The following is a 25,983-nucleotide window of genomic DNA, read 5'->3' as shown; positions in this document are numbered from 1 at the left end:
GTGTCCCACGTTCCCTAATCTATAAAATGCAGGCAGTCACACTTCATATGGCTGATATGAGCATTAAGTGAGTTAATACAGGTACAAGTTTAAAGAATACCTGACACACAGTAAGTGCTCAGTAACTGTTACCTTTTCTTCTCAGGGTTTGGGTTCATTCTCAAGACAAAGATGTCAGAAATAAAGCCCAGTGTACTATGCTGTTTCTGGCACCTAGAATGAAAAACCTTTGTCTTTATTTTGAGGGACAAATCAGAAGGATGGTGCTGGGGAAGATGGCCTCTGGTTTGACAGGCAATAGCCCAACTCTGGAGAGCAAGGAACACAGAAGAAACGACCAAAATGCAGTCCGGAAATTTGACCAATAACATGATTTTCAAAGAAATATCTAACACAAAGATGAGGAAAAAAACACGTAACAGCTCATTCTAGTGTAATGAAAGGTCTAAGTATGAGGAATTCTGATTATTTTTAATTTTATACACTAGAGTACCAAATTAAATGATGAAAAAGAAACCACCCTGTATTAAACAAACATTTTTTATTGAGAATTGTATTTATTACATTGTGTTACATGAGAAAAAAGCTGGGCAACACAGGTGGTTACCAGAAGTCATCTGGTTCTTCATGAGACAGCCCTGTGAAACTAAATTAGAGAAAGACAAAAATTTTAAAAATTTGTTAAATTCTTGTCAGTTCATTAGGGGACCTTTCTAATGTTCTCATTCCTTTCCTAATCAGTAGCCATATCATAACTTCAAAATGTAAAAGATTCTTTTGGCAGTCAGTAATTTTGATTAATTCAATAGTTTCTTAGAGGCAGACCTCAACATATGAACAATGCTCTTGGGCTAACAAAGTCAGCAATGTGATGAATGATTTGCATAAGAACACAATGTTGGGGAAAGCATACCTTTAATCTTTATCACTAGGGAGCAGCTTGTCCACTTGTGAGTCTTCTCTGACACTCTTTATTGAGCTCTGAAAAGAGGAGAAAGAATAATTTTGAAATTAGAGGTGTATTAATGTATTAATTTTATTAAACAACTAGGGGCCCGGTGCATGAAATTCGTGCACCGGGTGTGTGTGTGGGGGTAGTGTCCCTCAGCCCAGCCTGCCCCCTCTCACATACTGGGAGCCCTCAGGCGTTGACCCCCATCACCCTCCAATCGCAGGATCGGCCCCTTGCCCAGGCCTGACGCCTCTGACAGAGGCGTCAGGCCTGGGCAGGGGACCCACATTTCCCCCCATCACTGGTTCTGCCCCCAGCCCAGGCCTGATGCCTCTGGCCCAGGCGTCAGGCCTGGGCAGGGGACCCCCAGACCCCTCCGATTGCTGGCTCTGCCCCTTGCCCAGGCCTGATGCCTCGGCCAGAGGTGTAGACTCCCATCACCCTCCGATCGCCTGATCAGCCCCTTGCCCAGGCCTGACGCCTCCGCCAGAGGTGTCAGGCTTGGACAAGGGACCCCCATCTCCCCACGATCACTGGCTCTGACCCCCGCCCAGGCCTGAGGCCTCTGGCCCAGGAATCATGCCTGGGCAGGGGACCCCCATCTCCCTCTGATCGCTTGCTCCACCCCTCGCCCAAGCCTGACACCTCTGACCCAGGCTTCAGGCCTGGGCAAGGGGACCATCATATCCCCCCAATCCCCGGCTCCGCCCCCCACCCAGGCCTGATGCCTCTGGCCGAGGCGTCCAGCCTGGGCAGCGGGGACCCGCAGCGGCAGCAGCGCCGTGATCCCCCGCTCTGCCCCTGCCCAGGCCTAACACCTCTGGCCGAAGCATTAGGCCTGGGCAGGAGACCCCCAGCTCCCAGTGGTTGCAGGCTCCGCCCCTGCCCAGGCCTAACGCCCCTGGCCTAGCCATCCGGCCCGGGCAGCGGGGACCCGCAGTGGCAGCGGGGGGCGCCGCCATCGCGCAGGCTCCGCCCCTGCCCCTGCAGGACGCCTCTGGCTGAGGCATCCGGCTCGGGTAGCAGGGACCCGCAGCTGCAGCGGCCCCGCGATCATGGGCTCCGCTTTAGGCACAGGCAAGGGACCCCTAGCTCTCGGGACTGCCAGTTTCGACCGTGCCCAGCTCCCATCGCTGGCTCCACCCCTACTTCCTGCTATCACTGGCCAGGGTGGCAAAGGCGCCTGATTTTCAGATCATGGCTGGGGGGCAGGGCAAAGGTGGCCCCAGGGCCGCCTTTGAACTGCCCCCCACCTCTTAGCTACCCCCTGGGTTTCCCATCACTGTCAGTGGCAGGGAGCTTCTTCCTGCTTTCCCTTTCGCCTCCCTGCATGTGCCTACATATGCAAATTAGCCGCCATCTTGTTGGCAGTTAACTGCCATCTCAGTTGGCAGTTAATTTGCATATAGCCCTGATTACCCAATGAAAAGGGTAGTGCCGTACGCCAATTACCATTTTTCTCTTTTATTAGTGTAGATTTTGATTTCTCTGAAACTCTTAAAAAAATGATTTTGAAAATATCAGAAGATCACAGACATTCCAGAAAACTGGGATCTTAACCCAGCCAAAGGAATGACATTTCAATTTTTCAATTTTATTTATTATTTTGTTAGCTTTTGTTTTTCTTTTTTGTTCCCCCCCCCCCTTTTTTTTGTTTGTTGCTTTTATTCTTTCTTCTTTCTTTGTTCTCCTTTTTTTGTTGTTTGTTCCTTTATTTCCTACTTCTGTACACATTATTTTTTCAACCACGTGAGCAAAAGACATGTGAGCGGTGCACTCTTGTCCAGGGAGCATTAGCCCCGTGAGCAGCCTGCGTCGAGCCAAAGAGAGGCAGCCTCATGTGGCCTGCCCCTATCCAAGGAGCAGCAGCTGTGTGAGCAGCCCGCTTCCCCAGCCGAAGAGCAGCAACCACATGAGCAGTCTGACCTGTCCGAGGAGCAGCAGCTGAACAAGCATCTTGCCCTTGTCCAAGCAGCAGCAGCCGCACAAGCAGCCTGCCCAATCCAAGGAACAGCAGCTGTGTGCCCATCCGAGGAGCAGCAGTTCTGCAAGTGGCCTGGCCCCATTCGAGGAGCAGCGGCAGCCGAACCCGGTCCAAGAAACAGCAACCACATGAGCAGACCGGCCACATCTGGTGAGTGGCAGCTCTACACAGCATGCACCGGAGGAGCAGAGCCACAACAGCCTGCACCTGTCTGATGAGCAGCAGCCGATACTAGGAGCAGTAGCCCCACAAGCAGCCCACCACAGAGGAACAACAGCAGCATGCAGCCAGCCCCCAATCAAGGTTCAGCAGCCACGTGAGCAGTCCGCCCCAGGTCAAGGAGTAGCAGCTGCGTGCGTAGCCAGCCCCAACCAAGGAACAGCAGCTTCGTGATCAGCACATCCTCTGTCTCAGGAACAGATTCTGTGTGTGAAGCCTCCCGCCACCAGCCAGAGGAGCCACCACAACTGTGAACAGCACCCACCAGAGGAGCTGCTGCCAACTGAGGAGCAGCTGCTACAATAACCGCCAGAGGAGCAACCACAGCCCGAGGAGCCACTGCCACCCAAGGAGCAGTCGCTGAATGACTCAACATCTAGATATGTCGGTGAGATCAAACATGGGTACACAAAGAAACCCCCGAAAGAAAGAGAAGGAGGACTCACCAGAAAAGCAGCTAAGTGAAACCGAGGCATGCATGACAGAAAAAGAATTCAGATTAAGGGTCTTAGAGTGCATAAACCGGATGAAGGAAAAACTCAACAACTTATGCAAGAAGCAAGAAGAAACAGATAAAAAAAATCAATAAATTATGTAAGAACCAAGAAGAAATGAAGAGTGATATAGCTGCAATAAAAAACACCATTGAAAGTTTCAACAGTAGACTAGGAGAAGCAGAGGACCAAATTAGCGAATTAGAAGACAGGGAAGCAAAACTCCCAAACTGAATTGCAATTGGCGAAAAAAAATTAAAAGACAGGAGGAGAGCCTAAGTGAGCTATGGAACAACATGAAACGAAACAACATGCGAATAATAGGGGTGCCAGAACAACAGAAAGAGGAACAAGACTTAGAAAACCTATTTGAAGAACTAATATCAGAAAACTTCCCTGAGGTGGGGAAGAAAAAAGAGTCATACAAGCACAGAGAGTCCCAAACAAGGTGACCTTAAAAGACCCACATCAACACACATCATAATTACCATGGCAAATGTTCAGGACAAAGAGAGAATCTTAAAGGCTGCAAGAGAGAGACGGAAAATTACATACAAGGGATCTCCCATTAGATTATCATATGATTTCTCAACTAAACACATCAGGCCAGAAAAGAATGGACGGAAATTTACACAGTGATGCAAAGCAAAGCAATGAATCCAAGAATACACTATCCAGCAAGACTATCATTCAAAATTGAAGGGGAAATAAGAAGCTTCACAGACAAAATAAGGCTAAGGGAGTTTATCAATACCAAGCCAGCAATGCAAGAAATGCTAAAGGGATCAGTGTAAAAAGAAGAAATAAAAAGCTCAGAAAGAAAACACACAGAGAAAATAGAAATGGCTACAAACAAGTACCTTTCAATAATAACTTCAAAGGTAAATGGACTAAATGCTCCAACCAAAAGACATCGAGTGGCTGAATGGATAAAAAAAACAACAAAACAAACAAACAAAAAAAAAACATGACCCATACATTTGCTGTCCACAAGAGACTGACCTCAGAATCAGGGACTCACACAGACTGAAAGTGAAGGGATGGAAAAATATCTTTCAGGCAACTGGAAATGAAAATATAGCTGGGGTAGCAATACTTATATCTGACAAAATAGACCTCAAAGTGAAGGCCATAATAAGAGATAAGGGAGGCCACTTCATAATACTAAAGGATTGAATATACAGAGGATTTAACCCTGATAAACATATATGCACTCAATACAGAAGCACCCAAATACATAAAAAAAAACCTCCTGGAAGATATCAAGGGAGAGACTGACAACAATACAATCATAGTAGGGGACTTTAATACACCACTGACATCACTGGATAAATCCTCTAGACAAAAATAAATAAATAAATAAATAAAATGGTAAAGAAACAGCAATCCTAAATGACTCACTAGATCAGATGGACTTAATTGACATCTTCAGAACATTTCACCCCAAAGCCACGGAATATACGTTCTTCTCAAGTGCTCATCGGACATATTCAAAAACAGACCACATACTGGGTCACAAACAAAGTCTCCCCAAATTCAAGAAGATTGAAATCATACCAAGCATTTCCTCAGACCACAAGGGCATAATACTAGAAATAAACTAGAATAAAAACAACTCAACATTTTCAAACACTTAGAAATAAAAACACTTAGGAGCTGAATAGCATGTTATTAAATATTGATTGGGTTACCAATGAGATCAAAGAAGAAATTAAAAACATCCTGGAAACTACTGACAATGAAAACACAACAATCCAAAACCTATGGCACACAATGAAAGCAGTCCTGAGAGGGAACTTTATAGCTCTACAGGTCTATCTCAATAAACAAGAAAAAATGGTAGTAAATCATCTAAAACTACCTCTCAAAGAATAAGAAAGAGAGCAACAAGGAAAGCCCAGAAGGAGCAAAAGGAAGGAGATAATAAAGATTAGAGCAGAAATACATGACATAGAGACAAAAAAAAAACAATACAGAAAATCAATGAAACCAAGAGCTTGTTCTTTGAAAGGATAAACAAGATTGTTGAACCTCTAGTCAGGCTCACCAAGAAATAAAGAGAGAGGACCCAAATAAACAAAATCAGAAATGATAATGGCGAAATAACAACAGACCCCAGAGAAATACAAATGATTGTTAAAAAATACTATGGACAACTCCACTCCAACAAACTAGACAACCTGGAGGAAAAAGACATATTCCTAGAAACATACAACATTCCAAAACTCAATCAGGAAGAATCTAAAAATCTCAACAGGCCAATAACTATGGAAGAAATTGAAGAGTCATCAAAAAGCTTCCAGCTAACAAAAGCCCAGGACCACACGGCTTCACAGGGGAGTTTTACCAAACATTCAAGGAAGAACTAAAACCTATCCTCCTCAGACTACTACAAAAAATTAAAGAGGAAGGAACACTTCCAAGCTCATTTTATGAAGCCAGCATCACCCTAATTCCAAAACCAGGTAAAGACAACACAATGAAAGAGAATTACAGGCCAATATCCCTCATGAACATAGATGCCAAAATCCTCAACAAAATCTTGGCAAATCAGATCCAGCAGTACACAAGAGAGATCATACACCATGAACAAGTAGGATTTATCCCAGGGATGCAAGGATGGTACAATATCCGCAAATCAATAAACATGATATACCACATAAACAAATTGAAAGAAAAAAAACACACAGTCATATCAACTGATACAGAAAAAGCATTTGACAAAATTCAACACCCATTTTTGATAAAACCTCTCAGCAAGGTAGGAATAGAAGGATCATACCTCAACATAATAGAAGCCATATATGACAAACCCACAGCCAACAGCATACTCAATGGGCAAAAACTAAAACCATTTCCCCTAAGAACAGGAACAAGACCGGGATGCCCACTCTCACCACTCCTGTTTGACAGTGTACTGGAAGTATTAGCCACTGCAATTAGACAAGAAGAAGAAGAAATAAAAGGCATCCAAATTGGAAAAGAAGAAGTAAAACTGTCTTTATTTGCAGATGATATGATATTATACATAAAAAAACCTAAATACTCCATCAAAAAACTATTAGACTTAATAAATGAATCTGGCAATGTAGCAGGATACAAAATTACTGCCAAGAAGTCTATGGCATTTCTATGCACCAATAGTGAACTTATCGAAAGAGAGACTTAAAAAGCAATCCCATTTACCATCGCACCAAAAAATACTAAGCTACCTAGAAATAAACTTAACTAAAGAGGTAAAAGACCTCTATTCAGAAAATATTCATGTTCTTGGATTGGTAGAATCAACATCATTAAAATGTCCATAATACCCAAAGAAATGTATAAATTCAAGGCACTTTCCATTAAAATACCAATGGCATATTTCACAGACCTAAAACGAACTCTCAAAAAATTCATCTGGAATAAAAAAAGACCCCAAATAGCTGCAGCGATCCTGAGAAAGAACAATGTAGGTGGGATCTCAATACCAGGTATCAAGTTGTATTACAAAGCCACTGTTCTCAAAACTGCCTGGTACTGGCACAAGAACAGACATATAGATCAATGGAATAGGACAGACAGCCCAGAAACGGGCCCGAACCAATATTCTCAATTAATATTTGACAAAGGAGGCAACAACATACAATGGAGTCCAGATAGTCCCTTCAATAAATGGTGTTGGGACAATTGGGCAGATACATGCAAGAAAATGAAACTAGACCGCCAACTTACACCACACACAAAAATAAACTCAACATGGATAAAGGACTTAAATATACGACCAGAAACCATTAGAATATTAGAAGAATCCAAAGGCAACAAAATCTCAGACATATGCCAAAGCAATTTCTTCACCGATACAGTTCCTATGGCATTGGAAACTAAACAGAAAATAAACAAATGGGACTACATCAAAATAAAAAGCTTCTGCACAGCAAAGAAACTATCAACAAAACAACAAGAAAACCCACTGCATGGGAGAACATATTTGCCAATGTTATCACCGATAAGTTTTTAATCTCCAACTAGGGAACTCATACAACTTAATAAAAGGGAGATAATCCAATCAAAAAATTGGCAAAGGACCTAAATAGACACCTTTCAAAAGAGGACATTCAGAAAGCCAAGAGACATATGAAAACATGCTCAAAGTCACTGAAATCATCCGAGTGATGCCAATCAAAACAACAATGAGGTACCATCTCACACCTGTCAGAATGGCTATCATCAACAAATCCACAAAACACAAGTGCTGGAGTGGATGTGGAGAAAAAGGAACACTCGTGCACTGCTGGTGAGAATGCAGACTGGGGCAGCCACTATGGAAGACAGTATGGAGTTTCTCAAAAAACTACAAATGGAACTCCCATTTGACCCTGTGATCCCACTTCTAGGAATATATCCCAAGAAACCAGAAACACCAATCAGAAAGGATATATGCACTCCTATGTTCATAGCAGCACAATTCACCATAGGTAAGATCTGGAAACAGCCTAAGTGCCCATCAGTAGATGAATGGGTTAAAAAACTGTGGTACATCTACACGATGGAATACTATGCTGCTGTAAAAAAGAAGGAACTCTTACCATTTGCAACAGAATGGATGGAACTGTAGAGCATTATGCTAAGTGAAATAAGCCGGTCAATGAAAGGAAAATACCACATGATCTCACTCATTTATGGATAATAAAGACCATTATAAACTTATGATCAAAAATAGATACAGAGGCAGAGTTGCCTCAAACAAACTGTCAAACTACAGCGGGAAAGCCGGGGAGGGCTGGGTGGCTGGAGAGGGGTGACAAGAGATCAACTGAAGGATTTGTATGCATGCATATAAGCATAACCAATGGACATAAGACACTGGGGGTAAGCGAGGCCAGGGGATTGTCAAGGGCGGGAAAAAACATATGTAATACTCTTTATAATACTTTAAGCAATAAAACAATAAAAAATACTAAAATAAAAAATAAAATAAAATAAAATATCAGAGAGGAATGGAGAGGGAGAGATAGAAACATCAACAATGAGAATCATTGATTGGCTGCCTCCTGTACGTCCCTCACTGGGGATCGAGCCAGCAACCTGGGTTATGTGTCCAGACCAGGAATCAAACTGTGACCTTCTGACTCATAGGTCAACACTCAATCACTGAGCCATGCTGGTTGGGCTGAAAACTTTTTGAAATATACAGTAGGTCCTCGGGTTATATCGCGACATAATGCGATTTTCCCCGTTAAGTCGGAACCCACCTATAGAATCACCTACATCACTCACATGGAGCACATACACAGCAGTAATGAAGTGAAAGAGTAAAAAAAAAAAAAATTAAAGCAAGATAACAATTCCTGACCTTTACTTGTGGCAGATAATAAAAAACAAAGCACATATGTACATATGTCGAAATGACGGAACTTTTTTTTATTAACACTGTAAATGGGAGATAGTGATGTAACCGCAAAACAACATACATCGAGTTCAACGTAACCCGAGGACTGCCTAAATATAATTTGAGTCCAAAACGTTGACTTTTAGATGTGAAATTTAGCAAGCACTCTAACTGTCCTGTGCGCATTCTCAATAGCCATAGTATTCTAGACTTATGTAATATATTAGAGGCCCAGTGCATGAAATTCGTGCACTCAGGGGGTCCCTCAGCCCGGCCAGAACCCTCTCACATTCTGGGAGCCCTCGGGGGATGTCCCACTGATCGCTTCGCGATGCTACAGAGGTGGGAGAGGCTCCCACCACCACCGCTGCGCTCGCCAGCCATGAGCCCTATGGGAGCGCACTGATCACCAGGATGCAGCTTCTGTATTGAGCATCTGTCCCTGGTGGTCAGTGCCCATCATAATGACTGGTCATTCTGCGGTTCAACCATTTGCATATTAGGATTTTATTATATAGAATTCATGTCTCAGATAGTACCAATCCATTTGTTTTTCATTGATAGCACTTTCATTCTTGTTCTGAAAATAATGAGATAGCTCCAATTTTACAAACCTTACCAATCAAGATCTGTTCACTCTTTGGCCCAAGCAAAGGAGATAACATTTTGTCAGAAGTGTAATATACATACGACTTGAGGCTCCATTTGAATTTTGGATTTCCTCTGCTGTTACCTTTTGTCTCCAACTCCTGTCCCAAGGTTTTCTAACAAACCACAGAAGCCCTCACATCCTCACATACAGACCACTGGTCCATAGCATCAGTACCTTATCCACCTTCTTCAGGTCTTGGTCCTTTTGGGTGATATGCATGTATTTCTTTAAAGCATATTCACCACAAACAGATTTGTCTTTCATTTCCTGAGCACTCACTTCTAATTCTTTCTCCATTTCCGTCTTGAAAGACTCTTCAATAATCTGCTGTAAATAGATGACCAGCAAAATAGGAGATACACATATACATTTTAAAAACACATAGTACTATAACTCTGTTTCTTTATGTGACATGTGCATGACAGAAAACTGTTTCATTCGTTGCTACTATCAAAGTGGCACAAATATATCATGTAATGAAGAATAGGAATTACTGTGCCTAAAGTGTCTGTGTTCCAGATCAAATGAGCCAGGAATTCAAGGAACATGATACAGAAGATTAATCTACGTAAGGTCCAGCAGGCATGAGAAGTAGCAGGGTAATCCATCTGCCTGGGACCAGAATCAGGACATAGAAAGTCAAAGACAATGAGGAGGGAGGAGGGCAGGGCAGCCTGAGGAAGCCACCAGATTGGCAGCCACCTCCCCCAGTTTCTTCTGGTCCTAGCCAGCTGACCTTGAAACCCCTTACACAGGGAAGTTCTACAGCAAAGCAGAGTCCATCTCCTTTCCGAGTGTGTTTTCAGGAACATGAGAATGCATGCTCACAGACTTGCAAAGCTCCCTTTTCCTATGAGACTCCTATTATGCCCATGTACAGCCCTTTTCAGTGGGCTTAAGCACAGGAGAGGATTGGGATGCCTGCAGCAAGCTTTTTAAAAGTTACCTACTAGCATGGAGAACTGAGCTATGCTTATTATACCTTTTCTCGATCCAGTTTTTCTAGTTTTCTCCGTTCTCTTTCCAAAGCTTTCTGTTCATTCTGCCTTCTTTCTTCTCTCAGCTTCTGTTCTTTCAGCAGGTTCCATATTCTTTCTTCTTCACTCTCTTCTCTAACTTCTTTCTCATCTGCACCTAAAGAGACAGAAAATAAAGAGCAGAGGCCCAGGGAGACAGCTCAACTCTCAGTTGATTGTGTTGGCCTGCTGATCCATCTTCATGGTCTCGCAGCCTCCAGCCCCACACCTGGCACAGCATCTGCCTTTTACTTTACTTAGATGAAAACAAGTCACCCTTGCCATGAACAACTTCAACTGTCCTCCTGCCACAACACATTTCCTTATCTTCCTCACCCCTTCTTCTGTACTCTGCCCTTCGCAAGCCTTGCATTTCTGCCTCTATCCTCAGTTGTAACTCTCTATTTAGGATTCTAACTTAAACATTAGTCTGTATTTATACAGCAGTTGTATAACTCTTCCCCTAATTCCCACAAAAGCAATCGAGCCTCTCCCGCCCAGAACAGTACAAAATTAGTACAAAACCAGCACCCCGCCCCTGAACCCCCCTAGTCATCTTACCAACATTTCCCACTTGCCCTGGGCCGATCCCTTCCTGGAGTTTTAGCTATTACCTCTGCCCTGATCATTCTCACATCTTTTTCTCTAGCACAGATCTCTCCCCGAGTCTCATCCGCATTTCTGGCCAGTTCCCTACCATCAACACTTGGAAATCCCACAGCATCAGCTTCAGACCTGAAGTTATCATTCCTGTCCCTTTTTATCATGCCTTTCTACACTACATTCACTCATCCACCAGGGCTTACAGGCTCTAACTCCCCCAGATACTGCAATAAGACTACCTCTCACCTTTTACCTGGACAGCTGAGCTGAAATAACCTAATCAATGTGCTCACCCTGACATCAGTCTCTCTGCCTTCAAGCAACCACCATCAGCAGCACCCTTCATTTCCTGAAAAGAAGACCTGGATTTCTGTTGCTGTCTCTGCTCTGGTGGTGTCCACACCTTCTTTCCGGACTGACCTGAAATAGTACACTACTTCTGCACTGGGAACACTGCACCTCCAGCAGCAGACTCATGCTACCTGGGTATATTTGTGCCTCCCTTGCTCTGTGCTTTGCTTTCAATCTCTCCCTAACCTAATACTCACTTCCTCCCACCTCTCCCACACAACCCCACCACTGAGCAAGTGCCCAGGACCCTGAAAAAAGAGATAAACGAACAGAAGAATATACCATGTTCATGGACTGGTAGAATTAATATCATTAAAATGTGCCTACTATCCAAAGCAATCCTTAGATTCAATGCAATCACTATTAAAATGCCAAGTGCATATTTCACAGATCTAGAAATATGCAAAAAATTTATATTTGCATATAAATTTGAATGTTCTGAACATTCAAATGAGATACAGAACACTGAAAAAGACCCCAAAATAGCCACAACATTCGTTTTTGTTTTTGTGTTTTTTTTTCTTCGGTATAGCAAAGGCGGAGATTTGTTAAAGAACAAGTACAGACTCCAAAGTAGGGAGGGGGAAAGAGTACCACAGAACAGACTCCCACATAGGGAGGGGGGTAGGGTCCCCTAGCCTCAACATTCTTGAGAAACAGGAACAAATGAGACTACATTGAACTAAAAAAACTTCTGCAAAGCAAAAAAAAATCAGCATCAAAATGAAAAGGGAATCCACTGTATTGGAGCACATATTTGCCAATAATACATATGGTAAGGGGTTAATTTCCAAAACACATAAAGTACTCCGATAATCCACCAAAAGAAAAACAACCCCATTAAATGTGGACAGAAAATCTAAATAGATACTTCTCCAAAGACAACATACAAATGGCAAGAGACATGAAGATAGGCTCAATGTCACTAATTATTAGAGAGATGCAAATTAAAATGACACTGAGGTGCCACTGCAAACCAGCCAGAATAGCAACCATTAATAAGTCATACAATAAGTGCTGGTGAGGTTGTGGATAAGAAGGAACCTTAGCACACTTCTGGCTAAGGAATACAAGATACAGCCACTAAGAAAAACAGTATTCCTAAAGTGACACCTCTCCACCACCACATTTACACAGTATTTTGTACCTGCCTTCTCACAACCACATGAATCTGTTTGTTCTACATCTATTGTTCCAGGCTTTATTTGTCTATTCCCTGTAGCTCAAAGCAAAAGTCCTCACCTGTCACAGGTTTAACTCAATGTCAATCCCACAGATGGCTATGCTTGCCTTTCTCCTCTGGCTCTGGAAGAGCCTAAACTTTTGTAGGCTACACTTTCCCCCCAGCAATGCTAAGAGACAAATTCATAGGTTCACCAAAGGATTTTGAAGGTTTTTGCTAACAGGACAGAAACAACACAGTCATTTCGGACTCATACTCCTGGTCATGAAATTCAAATACCAGAGGAGGCAGTTGATCATTTTCACAGGCAGAAATGCAATCTTCTTCTTGCTTGCAGACCTAAATGCCATCACTTTATCACATGGAATAGCAATCTCAAAATAGAAATGCTGTTTGGTTGCTGACTTTAAACAATAAAGAAGAAAAAAGGACTATATCTTTGCTGTGCATTGCATAACAACATTTCGTTCAACAGACCACATATATGACAGTGGTCCCATCTTCTCTCTATATAAAAGTCCAAGCAACGGTTAAGACTGGCCGGTAGCTATGATGTGCACTGACCACCAGAGGGCAGATGCTCAAGGCAGAATCTGCTCCCTGGTGGTCAGTGTGCTCCCACAGCCAAGCTCCCATGACCAGACAACTTCCCATGGTTGCTCCCGCGACCCCACCCCTGCCAGTAGGCCCCGATCAGGAGTGGACAAGATGGCCCTGTTCACCAGCCAGGCCAAGGGACCCCCCAAAATCATGCACCAGGCCTCTGGTAAGATTATAATGGAGCTGAAAAATCACTACTGTCTAAGTGGTGTGGCTATCACCACATGGTAATGTAATACAATGCATTACTCCCGTGTCTATGGAGATGCTAATGTAAACCAACCCACTGTGCTGCCAGTCATATAAAAGTACAGCACATACAACTACGTCTAGTACCTAATACTTAATAAATATAATAAAGGACCATGTCACTGGTTTATGTATTTACTACACTACCCTTTTAATCACTGTTTTATAGTGTTTTTTTTTTTTTTCTAATGATAAAGAAAAGTGTGCTGTGAAACAGCATCCCATGTTATATGGGCAGCAACTTCATATACCTCATGTTTATTACATCTCTCGATGGCGTCATTTTCTCCTGTGCTTGATTTAATCTTGTTTTGTACAGTAACATGCTGTATGTGCTTGCACCGGAGGGGCAATAGGCTACCTGGATGTACAGGAGGCTGTACCACCTAGATTTACAAAAGTGCACTCTGATGTTCACACAACAATGAATTCCCGAAGGACACATTTCTTAGAATATATACCTGCTATTAAATGGTGCATGACTGTACTTTGTAGCTACCTAATTAGTATTTCCACTGGACATCTCAAAGATATCAAGTTTTGGATTTTTTCACTTCCCTTTGTATCCAAACGAAGAGGGGAAATGATGATTATAAGAGAATTTTTCAATGATCAATGTAAACATTACTTAAGAATAATTTTAAAAGCCATTGTTATAATTTTCATTCTATCTCTGAGATAGAACACCTATGAACTCAGTTGGTTTCCTTTATTGTATTATTTTTATTTCCTACTCACCCAGGTCTCTGCGAAACAACCTATCACAGCCACTCTTGGGTGGCCACTGCCCCTACTCAGTATCTATCCCATCAGAGGTCTTGGTGATGGCTAGCTGACTGCTGACTTTCCCACTAGAAGCTCCATGAAGAAAGGGCTTGGGTTGTCCCACTGCAGTATGCCCAGCACCCAGCACACAGGAGGTGTTTGTTTTTCTTTTTTCACAATTAAATCAATGAGGTGATATTGGGTGATAGAGTTTTCATATATGAAGTGAAGGTTCTCAATGAAGTCTCGCTGAATGAGTGCTTTACAGGATGGTGTACCCTGGAATCAGTGAGAACAATCCTTTCAAAGTCTTGTTTCCTTTGGCAATTCCTCATCTCCCTGAGTATGCTGACTTGAACCAAGAAACTACTTACAAGAGGCGTTGAACATGATAGTCCCATCCAAACACTGGAAAAACAAGAGGTGGTTTTACTTAAGAAATCTCCTTTCAAGCTTGAGGCTTAAACTCTTTAGTTCAAGGAGAAAAAGATCTGGCTGGAGTATGAGACAAAGCTCTAATCTCCCCCTAGAGCTTTCCTCCCTGATTCCACACAGGGGAGGGAAGTGTGTAAATTAGAGACAGTAAGAAGAAAGAGAAAGTGGGCCAGACAAGTTTGATGACGAGTTTTCCTCCAATGTCATCAGCTCTTCTGAAAACTGAAATATAAAGGTTCTTCTGTCCTTATTTTTTTTTTAAAGACATGAAGGAAACAAAGAATTATTAACATACTACAATCACATTGAAGATGTATATGGGTATTAACCGCCATTTCAATTTTATACTATGATTTCCCAAAATGGAATAGTTTCTGAAGAACTGTCTTAAGCAAAAAGGTAACTGCTTTGTCAGACTATGGACAAATAAGAAAAATACAATCTTCCAAAACTCAATCAGGAAAAATCAGAAAACCTGAATAAGCCAGTAAGTACTGATGGAATTGAAGCAGTAATTAGATAACTTCCAGCAAACAGAAGTCCTGGTCCAGATGGCTTCATAGGGAAGTTTTATCAAACATTCAAAGAAAAACTAATACCTAATCTCCTCAACTATTCCAAATATCCAAGGGAAAGGAACACTTTCTATGAGGACAGCATTACCCTAATCCCAAATCCAGATAAAGCCACTACAAAGAAAGAGAATTATCCCCGATGAATACAGACCCTAAAATCTTCAACATAATTTTAGCAAATGAGATCCAGCAATACATTAAAAAGACCATACATCATGACCAAATGGCATTTATTCTAGGAATGCAAGGCTGGTACAATATCCACAAATCAATAAATGTGATATATCACATTAACAGACTGCAACACTCAAAAATCACATGATCATTTCAATCAATGCAGAAAAAGCATGACAAAATCCAACACCCTTTTTTGATAAAAACTTTCAGTAAAGTAGAAATAGATCATATCTCAACATATTAAAAAGCCATATATTACAAACCTACAGCCAATATCATACTCAATGGCTAAAAACTAAAACCATTTTCCCTAAGAATAGGAAGACAGGGATGCAACATAACAGGATATAAAATTAACACCCAGTAAACTATGGCATTTTTATATACCAATATTGAACGCTCAGAAAGAGAAATAAAAGAACAATCCCAATTAGCACTGCAACAACAACAAAAAATTGAGACTTATGAATAAACTTAACCAAAGTGGTAAAATACCTATACTCAGAAAACCATAGCACATTGAAAAAAGAGGTAGAAGAAGATATAAACTAGAGGAAGAATATACCATGTTCATAGATTGGCAGAAATAAATACCATCAAAATGTCCATACTACCCAAAGCAATCTTTAGGTTCAATGCATACCTATTAAAATACCAATGGCATATTTCACAGACTTAGAAAAATACTCTAAAAATTATACCAATAAAGACCTCAAAAGCTGCAGCAAGCTTGAGAAAGAGAAAAGTTGGAGGAATAACAATACTAGATATCAAGTTATACTAGAAAGCCACTGTAATCAAAATAGCCTGGTACTGGTACAAGTATCGCATACAGAGCAATGGAACAGAACTAAGAACCCAGAAATTGACCCACACCACTATACGAAACTAGTATTTGACAAAGGAGGCAAGAGCATACAATGGAGCAGAGGCAGTCTCTTCAAGAAATGGTGTTGGGATAATTAGACAGATATATGCAAAAACATGAAATAAGACCAACTTATACCATACACAAAATAATATGTGTATGGATACACAAAATGGATAAAAGACTTAAATTTAAGTTGGGAAACCATAAAAATCCTAGAAGAAATCACGGGCACCAAAATCTCAGCCATCTTACACAGCAACATGTTTATGGATACAATGCCTAGGGCAAAGGAAACTAAGAAGGAAATAGACAAATGGGGCTACATCAAAATAAAAAGCAGCTGCACAGCAAAAGAAACCATCAAGAAAATAACAAGAGCCCTGACTGGTTTGGCTCAGTGGATAGAGCGTTGACATGTGGACTGAAGGGTCCTAGGTTCGATTCTGGTCAAGGGCATGTACCTTGGTTACAGGCACATCCCCAGTGGGGGGTGTGCAGGAGGCAGCTGATTGGTGTTTCTCTCTCATCGATGTTTCTAACTCTCTATCCCTCTCCCTTCCTCTCTGTAAAAAATCAATAAAAGTATTTTTTTAAAAAGACAATAACAAGAGAGTCTACTGCATGGGAGAACATATTTGCCAATGATACATCCAATAAGGAGTTAGTTTCCAAAATATATAGAGAACTCATACAATTTAACAAAAACAAGGTAAACAGTCCAATTAAAAAATGGGCAAAGGACATAAATAGACACTTCTCCAAAGAGGACATACAGAAAGCCAAGAGACATATGAAAAAATCCTCAAAGTAACTAATCATCTGGGAAATGCAAATCAAAACAACAATAAGGTACCAGCTCACACCTGTCAGAGTGGCTATCATCAAGAAATCAAATGACAGCTGTTGGCGAGGATGTGGAGAAAAGTACACTGCTGGTGGGAATGCAGACTGGTGTAGCTACTGTGGAAAACAGTATAGTTTCCTCAAAAAATTCAAAATGGAACTCCCATTTGACCCAGTGATCCCACTTCTAGAAATATATTCTAAGAAACCCAATGCACTCATTAGAAAGAATAAATGCACCCCTATGTTCATAGCAGCACAATTTACAGTAGCTGAGATTTGGAATGAGCCTTAAGTGCTCATCAGCAGATGAGTAGATAAAAAAAACTATAGTACACTTACACAATGGAATACTGTGTGGCAGTAAAAAAGAAAGAACTCTTACCATTTGCAACAGCATGGATGGACCTGGAGAACATTATGCTAAGTGAAGTAAGCCAGTCAAAGAAAGATAAGTATCACATGATCTCCCTCATGTGTAGAATCTAATGAACAAAATAAACTGATGAACAAAAATAGACCCAGAGACATAAAAGCATGGAACAGACTGTGAAACCTCAGAGGGAAGTCAGGGGAGGGGAGGTGGGTAGGAAGAGCTCAATCATTGAACTTGTATGCATATATGCATAATGAGTGAACACAAATAATGGGATGGTGAGGGCCTGTGTGTGTGGGGTGGGGGTGGGGGGGGGGCGGGCGTGTGCCAGGAGCAGGCTGGAAGAGGTCAATGGGGGAAAGAAGGGGACTTCTGTAATAGTTTCAACAATAAAGATTTTTTTTTAAAAAAAGCCACTGTTGGGGAAGATTAATGAGAAGCAACTCCTTTAATTTTCTCCTCTTTACATGTTCAAATTTATTTCAGAAATGTATTAACAATGGCAATACTCAACTCTAAGACTTTGAATAATTTATGCTTATAAAGGTCCTCCCTCAATAAATGAAATAACTCACTAGGAACAGGCTGGCATTTAGTAGCTATCATACTATCTGTAGTTACAACCAAGGAAAACTTACTTGGGTAATGAGAGGAGATAGGTCTGGCAGGAGGAGCACCCAAGGCAGTTCCCAAGAGAGGCATGTCACCAGCAGGATGGAGGCCATTCACTTCAAACTGTATCGGCATGTCTGCTGCATCTATAATAGGTACAAATGAGTGTCCCAGGAGTCCTTAACAACAGCAAAAGAAGGCAGGGCAGTATGGGGGTAACTTTGGCTGCGCTCAAGTCTCAGCCAAAGCAACCAAGCCAGATCTTTTCCTACAGAATTAATCCTAAGACTTTCAGCATACCACTTGACAATCTATTTGCTTCTCAAAGTGTTATTACACTTAAAAGAATTAGATTTGTTTCCAAAACTAGATTTATAACCCAACAGGAAAGTGACAGAATTCACCTGACTTGCTGATAATTATATGAACTCCATTTAGATAGTAAAGCCTTAACAAAATTGTTAAAAAGTTAGTTGCAAAGAATTTACCAATTTTACTAAGCTCTTTCATTTAACTGTTCAAAGTAGAGTACTTTCAGATTTGACAATGAAGCTCACAATGCAAAACTACAGATTATATACAAATATAAAGATTTCCTAGGCTAGAGAGAACCTTAGAGCTGACTGACTTCTATATCCTAATTTTATACTTAAGCAGTATGCTCCCAGAGAACAATCTAAGGCAGAGCCAGAGCCAGGCCTCCAGTTTTCAGATAAGGAAGCTAATATACTTCCACCTCCACTCATTCACTAAGAATGAGGTTTCTACATCTGATGCAGTCATCAGAATCTGTATAACTTAAATAACTTAGCATCTTCATATTCCATAAAAAGAAAAAAAAATTAAGAATCAGGTATTTTAATCTGAGGCAATCCCAAACTTGGTAAATTAAGTTAAGGGTTCACTTGTGAGCTTAGCTCCAACTTTGAAATTATTGGTTATCTTGAAAATTAAAAAAAAGTAACACTCAAATAGACCCATCAAAATCTGTGATATAAAAAAGGTAATACATCTGTATCCATGTTTTTATCACAAAATACAAATGTTGTAATTTATAAAGGCCTTTGATTTAACAATGGATATATTTCACCAAGACTTAGCTTTCTACATTTTCAACTGTTAAAAACTGGTACTTACATTTAAACTTACGTTCAAAAGATGATCCAAATTCCTCATTATCCTCAAAAGATAGTTCATCCACATTTGAAAATTTATGTCTGTCTTGAACTTCAGTTTGTCTTTGATAAAGACTGGGTTGAAAGAATAAAATTCATGAGTGTGAAGTTGTAATAAGGTAAAACCAAGAGCACAGGGCTAAGAAAAGCCTTTGTGACTCTGGAAAAGGCTCTAGAGCAGTGGTTCTCAACCTTCCTAATGCCGCGACCCTTTAATCCAGTTCCTCATGTTGTGGTGACCCCCAACCATAAAATTATTTTCGTTGCTACTTCATAACTGTAATTTTGCTACTGTTGAGAATCGTCATGTAAATATCTGATATGCAGGATGTATTTTCATTGTTACAAATTGAACATAATTAAAGCATAGTGATTAATCACAAAAAAAATATGTAATTATATGTATGTTTGCCGATGGTCTTAGGCGACCCCTGTGAAAGGGTCATTTGACCCCCAAGGGGTCTCGACCCACAGGTTGAGAACCGCTGCTCTAGAGAATGAACTGTGCTCTGTGAAAATGAAAGCTGTCCTGCACTGGGCACGCTCCATGCAACTGGCATCATTCCAAGTAATCAAGACATTAGCTTGGGCACTCTGCAGAACCACCTTACACTGTGAGGCAGGTATTATATTGCTGACAAGAAATAATGTGGCACTCTCAATGCTTTTGTATTTTCAAGAACCACAAAACGTTTTTGAAAAGAACAAATTCTGCACAGCATCAGTATGAGTCAGCTGAAGATGCAAAACTACAAGCCCCATGTGCATCCAAGTGCCCTAACTCCCACATGGGTGTGCTGTTTCTCCTCTTGGCTTTATCATGAGAAAGCAATATAAATAAATGCACATTACACGCATTAGGACCACGATGGACACATGTGGCAGTTTTCAACTCTGTACACTGGGAGTGAATCAAAATATGCAGACAGATGTCCAGCCTGGAGCCCAGAACTAAGGAGTCAGAGTGCCGTCCATATGGATCAAGCACAGACAGGAGTCTCCTATGCGCCTCAATCCCAGCCTGGGTGACCCGCCACCCAACTTCTACATACGCCATTCTACTTCAGCAATCAGACCCTACAACCCACTACCAATTCAGTATTTATCTCAATAGACAAATTAGACTTTTGTTTGGACTAAATGCCCAAATATTTTTTAACTGACTTATTTTTTTTGAAGGACTTTAAAATTAAAATGTGTGAAACTACTTCAAGTTTAAAAATAAACTGAATTTGCTTCTGTAGATTTTGTATGTTGCTTTTTTATTTCTATAAACCAAGTCTATTCATAGAACTATGAAAATGCTTACTGCTACCATAGTGCACTGTGTACACATCAGGTTTAGCAAACAAGGAAAAATTAATTATTTGCTAAAAGGAATTTTCCCCAAATAATTCAGATGATTCTTGAAGATTACACATCATCTTACAATCTGATTCTACACTCCACATGGTCTTGAGCGTCACTTTAAAACAACGCAAAGTCAGGGCCATTCAGCTAACCAGACTTGGCTGGGCCAATCAGAATGTGGAACTTACTTGGCTTTCTGCTCCAGAAGGCTTGAGAGTGAATGGATGGAAAGGCTGTGCCTAGATTCAGTTGCTGAAGGCGGGAGCATTCTTTCAGGACAAGGACTGGGAAAAGCAAAGGACTGGGATTGGTCCAGACCTAAAGGGCAAAAGGTATCAGGACAAGAATATTACAAATTACACAGTGAAAACAGCAACATGGTTCCTAAGGAGTTTAATTTGAAAAGAAATTCTATTATCCTTGCAAATAGTTGAGTATGATGTATAACTGACCCACATTATTAAGGATTCAGCATTAATAATAAAACTAATCAGCAGTAAGGGAAAAGCCATTGATTACCATTCTCTGAACACGTCTGCATGTCAAGCAAAATGCTGAACTTGCTCTAAGCCGTTGCCTCCCACAATGTTATGTCACAGGGGAGAAGTCTCTGGTAAGCAGGCAACCATAGGTGCACTGAGGATGAAGCTACTCAGGCTAAAGATTTCCCAGGTACAGCAAGCATAGACTTCTCCTCCTTCTTGCTCTCTACAGCTCACTCACTCGTACTCAGATAAAAGGACCATGAAAGTCCTGAAACCCTTTCTGCAGAAGCTTACCTACATGAGTGGAGGCAGACTCTTAGATGCTAGTGGGCTTCTAGCAACAGAATACCGAAGAAAGCTTTTTCTAAGCAATCAATCTCTTGCTCTAGCTCTTTCATTCTTGCCTTGGTGTGATTACAAACTAAAGATCAGAAATGTGGGAGCAAACAACTGTGCTTGTATTTGGATGATTTATGATCCTTGGTGTAACTGTCTCTCCCATCAGCTTTTCCTGTTTGAGATGATTTTTTTCAAGAAATCCCTGCTTGTTTCACCAGTAGGAGACACCATAAATCTGCTGGCAGAATGATGAAACAGAGATGGCTTTGGCTGGGGGCTAAATGAAAATAATGTGACCAATGAGCAGGAAAAAAAATTCAAATATGCTTGATATTTTTTTTTAAATGAAGAGAGAGGTATTAATAAGAACAAATATGCACACTAAACAATTTCTGAAGCCAATTCTTATTTATTAGCATTTTTTTTGAGAGCTTTATGTACCAGTTATAACTTCACAGACCTTGTTTTTAGGCCTTTTTTTTAGTCCTCATTTAAAGATGTATTTTCCATTGAAGAGTGAAAGGGAAGAGTAGAGGAATAGGGAGAGAGAAGAGAAACACTGATGTGAGAGACACCTCAACTTGGCCTCCCACATGCACCCCCAACCAAAGATGGTGAGAAAACCCACAACTGAGGTATATGTGGTTGACAGGAATGGAACCCACCATCTTTTGGTCTGCAAGCCATCGCTCTAACCACTGAACAAAATTAGCCAGAGCTAGGCCTTCCTTCTTAATGCATGATATTATTTCACAACCCACGATCCACAATCATATTCATAAATTTGGTAACAAAGCCTAAGCAGACCTGAATTCACTGTTGATAAACTTTACCTGAACTGATGCAAATCCATTCATTACCTTTATTTATTCTACCCAGCATGGATAGTCACATATTTGACTGCAAACATGGTTCACTAAAGGATGCTGCCCCAGAACTCCCAGGGCTGTGGCAAAACCACTATAGGGCCCAATCTATCTATGCTAATATAAGTTTATGTGGTTGTTAAGCCCTCACGCCGCAATGCCCTCATGCCCATCACATCCATCATCAGGAGGCTGCGTGCACAGGTGGGCGCAGACTTGATGCTGTGTGCACGGAGGTGGGGCCTGGCAGCTAGCTCCACATGGCGTGGCCTGGGGTGCCGCAGTCTTTTTGCATCAAGGGTTCAGGAATTTGGAGAAGGGGCTGACACATAAATGGATACACTGGACAAGAAGTATAAATTTGGAAGGCATGGGGGAAAGCCAGGCGGAAACCAGCTCTCTAGTGGAGTGGCTTGCCGAATTTCTGGACCCATGGCTTTTTATTTACACATTTTGCCCTTTAGCAAAATAAACACACATATCAAAGGTCAGGTTTGATAAACAGGAAAAAATTATCAGGTTAGAGGAACTGCTTTTGGCCTTTCCTCTAGCAGCAGGTAATAATTTGCAGATTTTCAGCCCTGCTGAATATCGAAGCCCATCAGCCTTCTGGTGAACTTCTCGCATTTATTATGACCTGCTGGTCTTAGCTTCTAGCACTGGGGGTCCCGAGGCTTTACATGCCTGCAGGCAGGGACCCTACTCCAGCCTACCTCTTTGGGGCAATTCATCCAGGAGCCTACATCTTTGGGGCGATCTATCGTGGGGCTCCAGAACTGAGAGGGCACAGGCCAGGCTGGGGGGCCCCTTCCGCCTGACTGCAGGAATTTTGTGCACCAGGCCTCTAGTCGATAATAAAAGCATAATGTGCTAATTAGACCGGACAGCCGAATGACCTTCCAGACATCCTTCTGGACAACCTTCCAGACAAAGCCACAGCTGCGAGGTCTGAGGCGAGCCACCGAAGGTGAGTGCACAAATTTCATGCATCAGGCCTCTAGTTTTCAGATAAGGGTATGAGGACCTGCAGCCACAACAAGACTAACAACTCTGCTCCTCCCACATTACACCTGGGGAGCTAAGGCTAGGTCATACAGGTAGGGAGGTGTACAGATGCTGGGACTCCCTAAGCAAAACCTGAACATGCATAGCCAGTCTTGTGGCCGCTACTCTCCAGCAATGCCTCCAGGGCAATGCATGCGTTTGAAAAGGTTCCATCCTCAAACTATTCATCTTTCGAGATCACTGTGATTTCAGCTGTGGGCAGTTTAGCAAATAGGCTTGAGAGAAAATAAGGAACAGGGAAGGAGTCAAGAGATAAAAATGAAACTAGTGTGGAAGATGGGAAAAGGAACTGAGGAGGAGTGAGTACAAATAGGAACTGAGGAAGGCTCCAGGCCAGGAAATGTGGAAACCAGTTCAACTGCTAACACACAGAAACTTTCTTTTTGAGCTTTGTATCTCAGCTTCAGTACACCTGTTATGAAGAAGAGGCAGGCAGTATGCATCCTCAGGGCAAACATGCAGTAACATGATAGCAGTAATCCTTCTGAGTATCTGATGTGTTGCAGGCACTCAACTGAGAGCCATCTCATTTTGCCTTCTTCACCATGGCAAAGTAGATATTCATATCCCCATTGCAAATGAGGAAACTGAGGTCCAACTGTAGCTGGAGAAATCACTGGGTCAAATTTTTCCGACTTTAGTGGTAGTGGGTGGCTCTTGCAGTATCTTTAGAAAAAGACTTTTCTAAGACTCCCATGGGAGAATGAATGTATTTTATTGGTGTGTAATTATATTTTCTGGTCTGCAGGGTTCAATGTCCCTTAGCCTAGTCCTGAAAAGAGTGCAGACGGGGCTCCAGCAGAATCAAAGAGTAGGGCCAGTATCCAGAGTGTCCATTCCATGGTGGAGCAGGGCATGATTTAGTGTCAGGCTACATTTAGTACATCAGTACACTGTGTGAAGTCTACATGGCTGTGGGTCACAGGGTGAGTAGAGGGAGGTAAGAACACCATAAGCTGGGAATCTGAGGTGAGCAGCGAGAGAGAGGGGCTTCTTTGTTCAGGAGCTTAAAAATTAAATATTCCTGTACTTGCGGTGGCATGCCTATTTCTGGCTACTGACTTATTCCCTGGTGTGACTGACTAACAGATAAGCAACATCCCACGTCATGCAGACCTCACTGGGCATGGGTCCATTGTCTAGTGCCTTCCCACAGTGATCTTTAGGTAATAAACTTGGAGACTATTAACTGCAATTCCCTGGCAAAGCTGTATAAATGGCATGTCTCTATTACCTAATCTTCCTTTTACTCCTTCCCTGTTAATAACCAGGTTATTATAATGGTTATCGCAAAGAAGTTAAATGTGTCCAACCAAGGTTAATCAGTAACTTCAAAATTGAGGTGCAAAAACATAAACACTGTATATAATCAATGTGATATATACTAACCTCTATCTAAAGCAACTGAATGACAGGTCCACCAGTCACTCTGACATGTACTGATACCAGGGGGCAGACACTCAACGCAGGAGCTGCCCCCTGGTGGTGAGTGCGCTCCCACAGGGGGAGTGCTGCTCTGCTGACTGACCTGTTCCTGGAGGCCCACCAGCCAGCAGCAGTAGCCACTCACTCCCTCAGTAGTCCTGCAGGTCCAATCTCTAGAGAACAGGCCAGGCACCAACAGACCAGTACCACTAGCACAGGGCCACTAGCCTCCTGAAAGTTGGCCTCAGGCACCGCAGCTGCTTCCCCTCCCTAGACACTCTGCAAGGAAGAAATCTTGACAATCCCTGCGAACGTCAGGGACAGATCTGGATCCTGGGCAGGCAAGGGCATCCCACCACCTGCCCAAAGGGCAGATTGCGTTCTCCCCCCACCGACCCCTCCATCCCATACCCTTTGGGACAGGCGCCAGATGCAGGCAAGCGCCACTGCAGCAGACGAGCTTCTCCTGATCAGGACTGACTGGGCGTGAGCCTGTGGCAGGTGCAGCAGGATCAGGATGAGCGAGAGTGGTAGGCAGTAGCAGCAGGTGGCGCTGGACTGCCAGTTTCAGCACAATCCCCACAGGCCACACTGAGGGACTCCACCCATGTACAAATTCATGCACCAGGCCTCTAGTGTGACATAAGTCACCCTGCTTCTCACATATTTTACTCATCTCTCAAGGAACACGTAAAAACCCTGAAGGGTCAGATTGATCTTATTATCAAGGTAACAAATATAAAAGAAAAACCAAGGTCCATGAATTTGGGAACCTCTGTGCCATTACACCTTTCTTATTTGGGGTACAAGGCTCTTCCAAGCCAAAGGAACCTATAAAAGCAAGTCACATTAGCTGATGACTGACTGGTTGGTATTCCTGAAATGGACAGAGTTTTTACTTCTAAGATGACATATTTCTATGGCTTTTCCCCTACTATGAGAATTACTGA

General features: G+C 42.0%; 1 protein-coding gene across 1 annotated transcript in view; it reads right to left on the bottom strand.

Annotated features, from left to right (window-relative positions):
• Positions 1-915: 915 nt before the first annotated feature.
• Positions 916-25,983, bottom strand: part of LOC308512357 (centriole and centriolar satellite protein OFD1-like) — a gene marked incomplete at both ends in the record, with an annotated part of 150,699 nt that continues 125,631 nt past the window's right edge. Inside the window, 6 exon segments of the mRNA XM_081082127.1 lie at positions 916-981; positions 9,847-9,999; positions 10,655-10,806; positions 18,355-18,468; positions 19,466-19,578; positions 21,042-21,166. Coding sequence (XP_080938253.1) covers positions 916-981; positions 9,847-9,999; positions 10,655-10,806; positions 18,355-18,468; positions 19,466-19,578; positions 21,042-21,166 — 723 coding nt within the window.

This window comes from Myotis nattereri (genome assembly GCF_964212035.1).
Source record: "Myotis nattereri genome assembly, chromosome: Y".
NCBI classification, from domain to species: Eukaryota; Metazoa; Chordata; class Mammalia; order Chiroptera; family Vespertilionidae; genus Myotis; species Myotis nattereri.
The sequence above is the reverse complement of the archived record's forward strand: the minus strand, read 5'-3'. Positions and strand labels throughout refer to the sequence as shown.